Raw genomic sequence first — 14,177 nt, 5'->3', positions numbered from 1 at the left:
GATTTACTTCTCCCTCCGGGAGGCGTAAATCCCCGGACAAAGTTAGGGGGGGTTTAGATAGGGCCGGGGGTGGGTTAGGTAGAGGAAGGGAGGGGAAGGGGAGGGGAGGGCGAAAGAGAGTTCCCTCCGAGGCCGCTCCGATTTCGGAGCGGCCTCGGAGCGCGCTGGCTGCCCAAAATCGGCAGCCTTGCGCACGCCGATCCTGGATTTTAGCGGCTACGCGCGTATCTACTAAAATCCAGCGTACTTTTGTTTGCGCCTGGAGCGCGAACAAAAGTACGCGAACGCGCCGTTTTTAAAAATCTACCCCTCTATGCACATACTTTTCCACATATAGGTCAGAGGCATTCCAGTGGGTATAGTCTGAGTGGGGTTGGGAGCTTGCCTACATTTTTTGATTCAGAAAGTTGTACATGTAAATTCTCTCAGCAAAGAAAGCACATCAAATAGCAGGTGCAATTGTGTGAGCATAGTTCAAAACAGACTTATGCATGTAAGTCCACAGAACCATGACGGCAGAAAAAGACCATAAGGCCCATCCAGTCTGCACAATTAATGTAGGTTTATAATTCTCATCACGTACTTATAGATCTGCTGTATTTATCCCATCTTTTCTGGAATTCAGATACTATTTTTATCTCTGCTACCTTCACTGGGAGGCCGTGCCATGCATCCACCACACTCTCTGTAAATAACTTTTTCCTAAGAATACTCTTGAGTCAACCCCCTTTCACCCTCTTTCCATGACCCCTTGTTTTAGGGCCTCCTTTCCATTGAAAGAAGTTTGCTTCCTGTGCATGGAAACCTTGGAGATATTAAAAGTCTCTATCATATCTCCCCTATCTCACATTCCCTCTAGGATGCACATATTTAGATCTTTAAGTCTATTCCCATATGCTTTAGAACAAAGACCACTGACCATTTTAGGAGCCACCCACTGGACTGACTCCATCCTGTTTATATCCACTTTGAAAACTGGGGTAACTTATAAATGATTTTAAAATAGTATCTACCATTTGTCTGCTTATACATTTCTAAGTAAATACAGTACTTGAAAACACCAAGCCATTTGTAATTGCAATAAGGCCTTTTCCTCAGAAGATCCAGATCAATGAAGCAAAACAAGCTAATCAGAAATAAGCTCAGCTGCTTTTTTTTTTTAAACTAATTCAGTTTCATATTTACTGATATTAGAAGAAATTATTCATCAATATCTTTTCATATACATTTTCAAGTATTCATCTAAACAAAATAAATCAAGCATGTTTCAGAGCATTTTAAAGTATATTTTATGTAGACTATAACACCCTAGAGTTTCATTACTAAATTAACCCCACCTTCTTAAAAGACCACTCATTTCATAAAGAACACACTTACTGATAAATGTCTTTTCTCAGGACACTTCTGCTAAGAGGATTGTCAGCTTGAGGGGCCATAGACACAGATCCAATCTTCAGTACCAAGGTATCTTCTTTTGTTGTCTGACTAACTGCAGCTGAGACAAAGAAATACCTACTATACTTACTGTATAAAAGAAGCTTATATATCAAAATGTATATAGCACAGATTTACATCCCTTTTATGAGAAGGCTGTTTCTTTTACTGGAAAGTTTATGGTAAGGAAGACTTGGGATAGACAAGAGCAGAACTGATGCATGTGTTTAATTCTTTAAAGATGCATGTTCTACAGCTCTTGGAAATCATCATCTTAGTACCAGACTCTGCTATATCACAGAATGAGAGCTCCATGAAAAATTACAAATACATATGGATCTTTCAAGAGAAGCCTGCAAAAAGCAAACATGCAAGACAACCTTCCTGCATTTTTGTCTGGGTAGTCATTTTGTCTTTAATGGTTCAGCTGCCCAGATAGCAAACGGGGGAATTAATCTATTAGCAAGTCCAGCAAGTCCCTCAGCAATGTTATATTATTAAACATTTGAGTCTCTTTCCTCTTCCTTCATCTGAGGCTAAGGGTTCAGGGACAGCATTTAACAAAGAAGCATTCATGCAGGCAGACTTCAACACCTTTATTTTCTACACACAACTTTTTAACAATGGTGGTATGGCAGGCAACGCTTGCTATTTTGTACCCCTCAAAACAAGCAGTTTTCAGTTGCACTCTGCTGTACTCCTGCAGCCCTGAGAATACTAGCTCAGTTCAGTTAGTAGAAGTTGCTCCATAGCTGGTTCACATGCAGTAATGACTAGTGGCGAGCATTGGCAAGTAAGGGTAGATACCACTAGCTTCTCCTGACCCTTTGAATGGCTGATGCATTCTCTCCATTGGGGTGTCCACCCCCCACCAGTATGAGTTTTCCTCCTTAGATGAGCAGATTTTTTTTTTTTTTGTGCCAGCAACCCACTTACAGAGCCTCAGGCTTTCCTACATCTACCTTACACAGAATAGCTCTAGTCAAGACATGTATTAAGTCCAATAAAAAGATACAATCTGATATATATATATTTTTTTTTGTTTGTTTGTTTGTTTTCATTTGTCAACCTTTATTTCTGTGCATTTAAGTGGACTAACAAGCAACTACTTTAGCCCTAACCTGATATTAAAGATACAGTTACTAACTCAGCAACTTTACTGACAACACTCATAGTTTAATGTTTTTCTGTTTCTCAATTTAACCTGCTCCTCAAGGAATACTCTTACATTCACAATCCACAGCAGGGCTTCCTCTCATTGGCTATGTCTCCTGTCCTATGCCTATATGCACAAGCACCAAGAAGCTATAGGGTGGACTATAGAAGCTAGCAACCCTGTTGGTGCCTGCATCATTAGCAGCAGCAGGAACTAGGGGAGGGGCAAAGAAACACAGTGGCAGCAGTAATGGCCGCTATGTGGTGGGGACACACATGCTCCCGGCTAGGTTCACAGTATCCCATATCGGGCAGGGATTTGTTTCCAAGACAAAATCACTGCTTGCTCCTGGCCATTGGTGTGAAGTGATATCTTGTTACTTGGGGGAGGAACTGGAGAAAACATGGTCTGTACGAACTAAATCTAACCCTGGTTTTGAAGCATCCACTGCATTATGTTGATGGGGTACATTCAAACAGGCTGATGTCCTAAACAGTGCAAAATTTAAAGGACAGAGTGTGCATTATTTGCAATTGTATACACTATTTCTCCTTTTAGTACATACAATTTTGCATTTGCTTTGCAAATAGCTATTTTTGCGCATAATTTTACATGTAAAAAATTATATGGCTGATTTTCAAAGCCTACGCGCATAAATCCAGGTGGATTTACGCGTGTAGGGAGGGTTACGCGTGCCGGGCCTATTTTCAAAAGGCCCGGCGGCGCACAAAACCCTGGGACGCGTGTTCGTCCTGGGGCTTGAAAAAATGGGCGGGACGGGGGTGTGGCCAGAGGTCTCCATATGGCCACTTGTCCGGCGCGCGCAACCTACGCCTACCCAGAGGCAGGGGCAACTTATAAAATAAAGGTTGGGGGTGGTTTAGGTAGGGCTGAGGGGCGGTTAGGGAGGGGAAGATGGGGGGGGGGGCAGAAGGAAAGTTCCCTCCAAGGACGATCCGATTTCGGAGCGGCCTCAGAGGGAACGGGGAAAACTATTGGGGCTCCCCTAGGGCTCGGTGCACCCCTTTGCGCGCGCCGACCCTGGATTTTATAACATGCACGCTTATAAAATCGGACATATATTTGTGCGTGCTGGGTTGTGCATATGTCTTAAAATCTGGCCCTATATTTAAATTCCTAGTAAACTTACTATATGTAAAATTATGCAGATCAGTAAATTAACTATGGGAGAACAATAAAACTACATATGAAAACAACTTAGCAAAGTCATTTTCACAGAAAACTAAATAATGCCTCATGAGGTATATTTTAAGTTTTTGTGAAAAGATCTATAGAAAAACTGCGTGCGCTATTGGGATACCAGGCATACTGCAATTAAGTCCCTACAGTAAAATAGAGTACGCTAAATTAGAAATAGTGCATGAAATTCAGCACACAATGGTGCATCAAGCTCAGTGTACACAGTACAGTACACTAGGCCATGATGTACTGACCAAAATGTTTTGACTTTTTTTTTTTTTTTTTAGCAGATATTCAGAAGCAAGTTGGGGGCTATCCAGTCTATCACACTGATTATGTATCTGTTGGTGAGAGGTTCTAGAAGTGCACTGGAGCAAAGAACTCCTTGCTCTCAGATAATGAGTCTGATGTCTGGAGAACAGCATGATAGACCTGGAAGAGCTGAGGTAGACAGACAGCTATAAAGAGTAGACCTTCAGGAATGTAGTAGAGCAGTCTCAACTCTAGTCTAGTAGTCTTTGTGCTACTTTGGAGGAGCAAGTTTACTTGGCAGGAGATCATCTCCTCAGTGTGGCAGGAAGTGATTCTATAGCTAGGATCTCCAGGGGATGTTTTTATCCTCTCACACCAAGGATGTCTCTCCAGGCCCTTGTTTCCAGGAGGGAAGGGTTAGGACTGCCGTTGTAGTGGGTGATATGATTATTAGAAATGTAGATAGTTTAGTAGCTAGAGGGAATGAGATTTGTTTGATAATGTACCTGCATAGGATAAATTTAGGCTCTTAGGAAAAGCAATCCAGCACCTTTAGGGTTGCATTCTCAGAAATGCTCCCCATTGCATGCACAGGATCCTAGAGGCGCTCTGAGCTCCAAAATATCAATGCATAGAGGAGACGATGGTGCAGATAAGAGGGTTTTAGGTTTGTTAGGAACTGGGGAACATTCTGTGGACAGAGGAACCTATTCTGATGGGATGGGATCCAGCTTATCTAGAATGAAACCAGGCTCCTGGTGCTAATATATAAAATTACATAAAGCAGCTTTTAAAGAAGACCGTGGGGGAAAGCCAACAGTCGTCCAGAGGCATATGGTTTAGAGGAATGTATCTTCCAAATATATCTGCAACATGGAGAAGTTAGAATATCCCAGTAGAAAGTTTGTGTTTATGGTTGAAGTAGCCCAGACAGACTTAGACAAAAAAACACCCAGATGCACACTCTTCTAAACTGCCTGTATCCTTTACTAAGAAGCAAGTTGTGAATACAAAGAAAAATAAAGGAAAAATAAAAAAAAATCATACTTTAAAATGTCTGTTTGTGAATGAGGTAAAATTGGTGAGTTAGAATTGGGTTGACTGGGTGAGTTGGGTTGATTAAGAAGGTTATTTTGTAACTTATTGGAAAGATGGTTATTTTGTAACATCTGGGACATGTCATCATACACACATTAATTTTTTTCTTTTGAAAATTTATGTTCTAGATATGTTCCTTATCTTGATGCAAAAATTAGCATGCAGAAAAGTTTATTTTATTTACACAAAACTAGTCAAAAAAATCTCATGATGTTTAATTTGCTGTTCAAAAAATCTTGAAAAATAGGAAAATGGTATCGGCATACCTATGTCCAAATCATGAATGACAGATGATTAAAACTTCCAGCATAAAGCTGAGGAAATAAAGAATCCCTTAGTATGCTTATACCTATGCTATATAATGGTCATTCACATTCTTTGATATAAATAAGCCTTTGGTCATACATCTATATTTTCAAAGTGAGATCATTATTAGTGTTTGTTTGTATGATTCTTACACTTTGGGTTTCATAGTGTTGTTAGAATATATGGCATTATACAAGCATACACACATTAAAGTATTTCAGAGATGAGGTAAGAGGAGGATAACCAATGGGTCACTGGTACCAGAATATATATTATCTCAACATGATAGGGGAGATCAAATAGGTAGAGGAATGGCACTATATGTAAAAGATGGCACAGAGTCAAGCAAGATACAAATTCTATAGGAATGAAAATGCAGTGTGGAATCCTTATGGAGAGAAATTCCATGTCTGATGAGAGTACAGTAGTGGGTGGATACTACTGGCCACCTGGCCAAAAAGAAGAAACAAACTGTGAAATGCTATCTGAAATTAAAAATGCAAATAAATTTGGCAATAAAATAATGGGAGATTTCAATTACTCCAGTATTGACTGGTTTAATGTTTCGTCAGGACATGCTAGAGAGGTTACGTTTCTTCATCAAGCAACTGGCCCTAGAACCAACAAGGGGGGCAGCTACTTTAGATCTCATCCTCAGTGGAATGAATGAACAACCTGGTTTGCGAGGTTGCTGTAGAGGTACCACTAAGCAATAGTGATTATAATGTAATCAAATTTGACAATCACTGGAGGGAATGCATTAAATAAAACTACTACAGTAAGAATATGATCGAAGTTTTGTCTAAGGTGTGAATATTGTTTAAAAATGCAATTTTGAAAACCCAGCTACAATGTATTCCAATCATTAAAAAAAGGTGAAAGGAAGACCAAATGACTAACAGCATAGTTTAATGGTGAGGAAAAGGAGGCAGTTAGGGCTAAAAGGGCATCATTCAAAAAATGATTAAAGTAGGCAAGCACTAGGAGGTTTACATGTAAAACAGTTGTTAGACAGGCCAAGAGAGACTTTGAAAAAAAGCTTGACAGTGAGGCAAAAACTAATAAAAACTTTTTCAAGTACATTTGAAGTAAAAAGCCTGTGAGGGAGTTATTTCTGCTAAAAGACCGAGGGGAAAAAGGGGTGTTCAAGGAGGGCAAGGAAATAGCAGATAAACTGAATGAAGTATTTGCCTCAGTCTTTATGGGGAAGAATGTTAGAAATATACCCACACCTGAAACATTCTTTAATTGGGGAGATTCTAAGCAAATAAAACAAAGATTTATGACAATGAAGGATAGAAAAGACCATATTAGCAAATATTAAGAATAACAAATCACTGGGATTCAATGACATTCATCCCAGAGCTCTAAAAGAAATAACTATGAAATTGCTGATCTGCTAATAGTAATCTGTTACCTATCATTTAGAACAGCCATGATTCCTTAAGCCTGGAAGGTGGCCAATGTGATGCTGAATTTTAAAAAGAACTCCAAGTATGATCCAGGAAACTACAGAACAGTGAGCCTGATGTTGGTGCCAGGCAAATTGATAGAAGTCATTCTTAAAAACAAAATCAATGGCCATATAGATAAGACATGGATTAATGAGGAAGCATCAACATGGTTTTACCAAACTTTTAGCATTTTTTAAGGCGCAAAGAAATATGTAGGCAAAGGTGAGCTAGTTGAAAAAGTATATTTGAATTTTCAGAAATAATATGAAAAGTCTTCCATGAGAACATCCTCAGGAAATTAAAAAGTCATAGGACAGGAGGAAGTGGATTGATAACTGTTTAAAAGACTAGAAACAAAGGACTAAATGGTCTGTTTTCCAAATGGAGAAAGATCATTAGTGGAGCATCACAGGGATTGGTACTGGGAACTGTGCTGTTTAACATATTCATAGATGATCTGATATAGGAGCAATGAATGAGGTAATTAAATATGCACATGACACAAATTTATTCTAATTATTTAAAACTGAGGTGGACTATGAGGAAAGGATCTTGTGAGATAAGGAGACCAGGTAACTGAAATTCAATGTAGAAAAGTGAAGAGAGATATACATAGGGAAAAATAATCCCAACTACATGATGCTGGTTTCTGTTCTGGGAATCACTAGTCAGGAAAAGGACCTTGAAATCTTTGTGGACAATTCTATGAAATTCTTGGCTCAGTGAACGGTGGTGGTCATAAAATCTAACAGAAATTTAAGATTGATCGGTAAAGGAGTGGGGAATAAAATGGAAAGCAAAGTTGTTTACCTGTACTAGGTGTCTCCCTAGCACAGCAGGATATTAGTCCTCACGCATGGATGAGAACATCGGATGGAGCCCGGCAAGGAAAAGTTATGTCAAAGTTTCTGGAACTTTGTGCATACTGAGCATGCCCAGCATGCACTATTCCACGCGGGCTCTCTCTTCAGTCTCATAACATAAAATTAAAATTAAAATTAAACAAAAAAAATAGGAGAAACCCAATTCTGTTGGGTGGTGGGCAGGTTTCGTGAGAACTAACGTCCTGCTGTCCTAGCAGAACACCTGTTACAGGAAAACAACTGTGCTTTCTCCTAGGACAAGCAGGATGGTAGTCCTCACACATGGGTGACTTCCTAGCTACAAGCTGCTCCCCAACGCAAAAGAGGACCAACAAGCACCAACCAAGTGCCAACAGGCACAACAACCACAGTTGGTAACAGAGGAGGAGACAACCTAAACCCAAACATGGGCCCTCTGCAGGGAGAGTTGGGATCTATAACTCAAAGACATTCCAAAGGACTGACTGGCTGAACCTATTATCACTTCGGCCATCCCTATCCAGACAGTAATGAGATATGAATGTGTGGAGAGAACGTCATGTCGCAGCCCTGCAGATCAACACGACACGAACTGCTTGCAAGTGGGCCACTGATGTTGCCATGGCTCTGACAGAATGAGCCTTGACATGACCCCCAAGATGCAGTCCCACCTAGGCATAAGAGAAGGAGATGCAGTCCGCTAGCCAGTTGGATAGTGTCTGTTTGGCAACGGCAACTCCCAACCTATTCCTATCAAAACAAATAAAAAGTTGGGTGGCTTTTGTCTGCTCCAGATAGAAGTCTAAGGCTCTCTTGCAATCCAAACTGTGTAAGGCTCATTCACCTTGGTGCGAATGAGGCCTGAGAAACAATATTGGCAGGATGATTGACTGGTTAAGATGGAAATCCATCACCACCTTAGGCAGAAACCTAGGGTGTGTATGCAAGGCCACCCTATCATGATAAAATTTGGTAAAAGATGGATAAGTCACTAAGGCCTGGAGCACACTGACCATGCACAAGCTGAAGTGACCACCACAAAAAATATGACCTTCCAGGTCAGGTACTTCAGGTCACAGGAGCACAGCAGCTCAACAGGAGCTTTCATCAGCTGAACTAGCACCACGCTGAGGCCCCAAGATACAGCAGGAGGCCTTAGGGAAGGCTTCAATTGAAGCAGCCCCGCATGAAATGAACTATAGACTGTTCAGTGTTAGGGTTTGCTCCCCCAGAGGGGAGGAGTTAGCAATCTGTTAGGGTTTGCTCCTCCAGAGGGGAGGAGTTAGCACGCTGTTATAATCTCCATGCTGAGTTGCAATCTGTTACGGTTCTGATGTCTGATGGGCAGAGACATTGGTTGAGAGCTAGCATTCTTATGCTCAGCTCCTGAAGTTGGAGGAGTGAGCACACTGTAGTAAATAGGTGAATCCTTGGGCCGATGGCAGATGACAGCACCCCCAGGAGGATATCCTGAGAGGGACCACCGGCTAGGCTTGAGTATGGAGACAGACACAAATAGTTCTTTTATTAGACAGGTTAGTAGAACCACCAGAGGTGGCAGTAGTGAGCTGGTATGTCTGGCAGGGCTGAAGTCCCTCAGATACTGGAACTGCGATCTCAGGGTTGCTGAGCTGTAAGTAGACTATAGATAGTGAGCAGACAGGGTATGCTGTATACATAGCCAGTAGTAGATGACAATCTCACATAGAATCTTAAAGAGGCTCAGTAGCTGGAAAGAGTTAGGCCCTTGAAGAGCGAGTACCTGGTTCCAGGGACAGCTTTGAGAGAGCGGTGGCAACTCATGATTGTCTTTATCTGTAATAGCTTCTAGGCAGTAGAGAATCTTCAGAGTCTTCAGGAACATGGGCCCTCGAGGAGCGAGTACCGATTGCTATCTGCAATCTGAAATAGAGAAAAGAGAACGAGGCCCCCCAGGAGCGGGTACCCCTGGTAAGTCCGAGGAGGCAGAGTAGCTTAGAGAGAAGTGGGTCCAGAAGAATCCCCGCAATCAATCCTTGCTAACTTGAATCGTAAGTGCAAGTGAAGACCTTTTATGTTGGAAGCGGATGACGTCAATACAGGGGGACGCCCCTGAGGTTCGCACTCTTGCTGCTACATACTTTGAAGCGCGCGCCCTATGTCATCAGGAACATGGCGGATCCACAGCATCGAGCCGGGCTGGGGACGCCGGGGAGAAGCGGCATGGAGACACTGCGGCAGCAAGCCGTCCATCAGGCCCGGAGGGAGTCGCCATAGAGGTAGAGATGGTGGAGCGAGGGTGAAGAGCAGGCCCGAACGTAATATTCTGAGATGGGCGAACCATCTACACCGTAGTGGTATGCGGTGATGGCTGGCAGTTGACACCTGCAGGCACAGAGTCATAGCTGCCATGGGGGAATGCAAGTGAAATAAAACTTACTAAACCGCCGAAAACCCTGATTGAGGAGACCCACGTCAAAATTGCGAGAAAACCCGAAAACAGACAGTGGTAAAGTTTTCTAAGGCAATTTCTAAAGAAAAGCCATGAGCTCACTTAACCATGAGGCAAAAGTTCCATGGAAAACAAGAGACTGAAGAGGGACCCCGCATGGACGCATGGAATAGGGCATGCTGGGCAAGCTCAGTATGCACAGACATCTGATGATGTCACCCATGTGTGAGGACTACCATCCTGCTTGTCCTAGGACAAAATATCTTACTGCCACTCTATCAAGCTATTGTGCTATTGTACCTTGAGTTTTGTTTGACTTTGTAAACCGTTATGATGGCTGAACCGAATGATGGTATATAAAAAAAAGAATAAATAAATAAATAAATCCCCGTTTCAGTAAACAGTTAGCAGAACTGGAAAAGATGCAGAGAAGGGTGATAAAAATGATAAACGGAATAGTATACTTCTTCTTTAATGAGAGGCTACACAGTCTAGGGCTCTTCAGCTTGGCAAAGAGATGGCAGACAGAGGAGATGATAGAAGTTTATAAAATCATGAGTGGGGTGGAGTAGGTAAATAAAGGACAATTATTTACACTTTTCAAATAATATAGTAAGTTTTAAAAAAGGTGTGAACAAGATCCTAAAGGAAATGTTCATAATACATTACTAACCAGGTAGACTAAAGAAAGCTATTGCTATCCCTCGGAGTGAGTAATAGGAATTAGATGTATTCTATGAGATCTGACAGATACTTGCCACCTGGATTTACCACTGTTGAAGACAGGTTGCTGGACTTGATGGACCTTGTTCTGGCCCAGCAATTCTTATGTTATTTCTTTGTATAATAGAAAGAAGTACAGTATGTTTCCATGTTTCTATGTGCATGCATTCCAGTGGATGCAACTCCATCTCATGCATATTCTTTAGGGTTATCTGGAAAGCTGAGTGGTTGGTAGACCTCAAGGACTGGAGACTCTATCCCTGTTCTAGATATTCTCAGTTCTACACCATCTAACCCCTCCAATCATATCTTATGAGAAAACTGGTAACTTTGTTTCTATCTTGTGCCATCCTCTCCCAAGTTAATCACCAACTTTTTAAAGTGGAAAAGTCTGATATTCCCTCAAGGACCTACCTCCACATAAAGTTTGGTGAAGCTAGGTATAGCCATTGCAAAGTTATAAGGGGACATCCACAATCCAAAATGTGTGCTTATGTAAACTATCCAGACAATGTGTATGACACCAAATTCAAACGTCCAAAGGTTTGTACTGAACTGTAGCCAAACACCTATTTAATCAGTTTTTATTTCTTGGCTTAATAATACAATCATTTTCCAAAGTGATCTAAAATATGTATGCACACATACCAAATAATCTTTTATTGGATTTTCTTAAATTTAAACTTAAAATTAATGCAATTCACTCCTAGTAGGAGGAGCGTGAAATAAATTAAAGACTGAGACCCTTGTATATTCTTGGTGGTTATAGCAAAAATATTTTTGGTTTAGGGTTTGAACTAAATTCCCCAACCACCCATGACCACTTAGATGTTGAAGTAATATGGCTGCCATGTTAGTCCACTTGAATGCATAGAAAAAAAATTGAGTTTCCTGACTGGAGCATTAGGCTAAAGCTCCATTAAAGTTTTACCATCTATAACATAAAAAGTCTAAACTTCAACCATGTGAATCCATGAAAAAAAGCTACAGAAGAGAAAGGATGAACAACAAAAAATTAATATTTGCATAACAAATACACAAAGTACCTGCTACATGGTGCTGCTTCTCCTCAGTTTTGGGAAAGAAAACTCTGATCACACTTGAATTGATGTAAATCAGAGGTAAGTTGCGTGATGTCAGTGTGTGAGTCCTCATGGGCTGACCTGGTGATTTTCTCTTCTCTTTTTGGTTCCTTGACAGTTTGGTTTCAAATATACTTGCAATTGCATTGAGCAAAGGAAAATACAGGACAACATCAAAAGCCTGGGCAGAAAGAAGAATCTCATGGAGGAAATGAGGAGAACCATCAGTAAGGCCTTCAGAGAACTTTTGCCCAGTTCGAGAATTTCGTTCATTTCTTGATGTCAGCTTGTGCCGGACATTTTTGGTCACAGCTCTTGTATATGTAAGTGAGAGAAATCCATGCTGCTGGTGTGAACTCTCTAAAAGCTTTGTGGTTGTCTGTTCCAAGAAAAAGAAATCACACTGAGAGATTGCAGAGATTTTTCACCTCAAGAGAACTAAGACAAAGTAAAAAAAAAAAAAACCCAATAAAACAAAAACACTGACAATAGAGTAGCCAAAGGTCACATTGACCAAATATCGTATAATCAATTATCTAAGGCACATGAAAATAAATACTTCAAGCATAATTATCCTTATTACTATGTTATTCTATTCTTTTACTATACACCACTAATAATTTACTATTGCCATTTATAAGTTATTTTCAGCTGCTGCAGAGATCCTGGAATCTCTCAAACCATGCTGACTTCTACAAGGAGGTGTTAACCAAATTGTAGAGACTATGTACCCTGAACACCTAAACATATCACTTCCAATTCTAATAGGAAAAGACTTGAATCAGGAATAACCTTTCCTGTAATCACTTGTCTAGAATATCTACCTAATAATATTATTTCTTGTGAAACAGTTTCAGTGGTAATAAAATTATTCTCTTTCATAACTACCTTACTGCTTAGAAATTTGAAAAATATTCCTAAGAGAGTCAAATTCATGTTTATAGTTCCTGAGGAACGTGTAGGTGTGTGTTTGGGGGTCAAATATAATCCTCAATCCCATTTGATCAAATAGCTCTCCATCAGAACATCTCAACCAATGACTACATTTTTCAGAAATATATATTTTAGGTCAATGCCGCATCTGAATTCTCTATAATTAGTTCAAATGTCAGCCTCTGAGATCAACAATCTATTACTTGTTATAATAATAATGGATATTTTTATTAATTAGCTTGGAAACCTTTTTCCTAATTTCACAATATATAAATTTTATGATTATGATGGACATCTTATTTTAATCCTTCTTAGCGGTAAATATATTAGTGCCTTGTTTTAGTGAGAAGTCAATATAGATCAGGAATCATATACTTTTCTCCAAAGTCTGTTACCAATAATTCCACAATATATCAGCCATTAAAGGGAACTCTTTAAAGTGCAGCTAGATCTCTTCCTGCCATAAGACAGTATGAGTAACTTTTAAACAATTTCACTTGGCCCCATATATGTGTGGGCATGGCCTTGCACAGATCTACTACATGATTTTATAACCTACATGTATCAGGTATGCACAGATTATAAAATACACGTCTACCCCCTAAAATACTCGTGTATGTTTCCTTATGTGCAAATAATCAAAATGTTTTGGAAGTACATACTAAACATATGTGTGTAAATTTTACACGCAAAACAAACCGTGACTGGATTACATGAAACTCCCACTTATGCACGGAAAGCGGTATATTTTAAAACATGTGCTCTTAATTGAAATCACCAGTTTGCCAAAACCTCCATCTGTTCACCCAGTTATTCTCCAGATCAACAAGACCCCCCTAGTTCTTCATTCTGAATTCCCTCCAGTTCACCTAGAGCATCCTCCCCCCTTTGATATCAATAGTGCAAGATAACTAGCAGGTGCAAAATTAAGTGAAAAAGTTGGCAAACATGTGTAATTCTCAGATAAAATAACAGCTTGCGTGTGGACCTCAAACCCGGCCCTGGAATGCCCCTAGACCGCCTTTTCTTTTTTGCATATACATGCGTGCACAAGATAAAAAAAAATATGTGCATACTTTTGATGCTTACAAAATAGCATATACTTGGGTAGAACCTATTTACATGCGTATATGCTAATTTTACACACGTACATATTTTAACAATTCACCCTTAAAAGTGCAACGCTGTAAAATAATTGCCCATCAATACCTGCTCGACTGAAAGCCCTAATTCTTCTGACATTATGACAATTTAATAAGGAATATT

The 14,177-nt window shown here is 40.2% G+C and overlaps 1 protein-coding gene across 1 annotated transcript in view; it reads right to left on the bottom strand.

The window, feature by feature from the left end:
• VPS13B (vacuolar protein sorting 13 homolog B) overlaps nt 1-14,177 on the bottom strand; it is a 2,198,633-nt gene that overhangs the window by 984,904 nt on the left and 1,199,552 nt on the right. Inside the window, 2 exon segments of the mRNA XM_029587199.1 lie at nt 1,378-1,495; nt 11,943-12,357. Of these exon segments, the coding sequence (XP_029443059.1) occupies nt 1,378-1,495; nt 11,943-12,357 (533 nt within the window).

This window comes from Rhinatrema bivittatum, chromosome 2 (genome assembly GCF_901001135.1).
Source record: "Rhinatrema bivittatum chromosome 2, aRhiBiv1.1, whole genome shotgun sequence".
Lineage (NCBI taxonomy): Eukaryota > Metazoa > Chordata > Amphibia > Gymnophiona > Rhinatrematidae > Rhinatrema > Rhinatrema bivittatum.
This window is presented reverse-complemented; position numbering and strand designations above follow the sequence as displayed.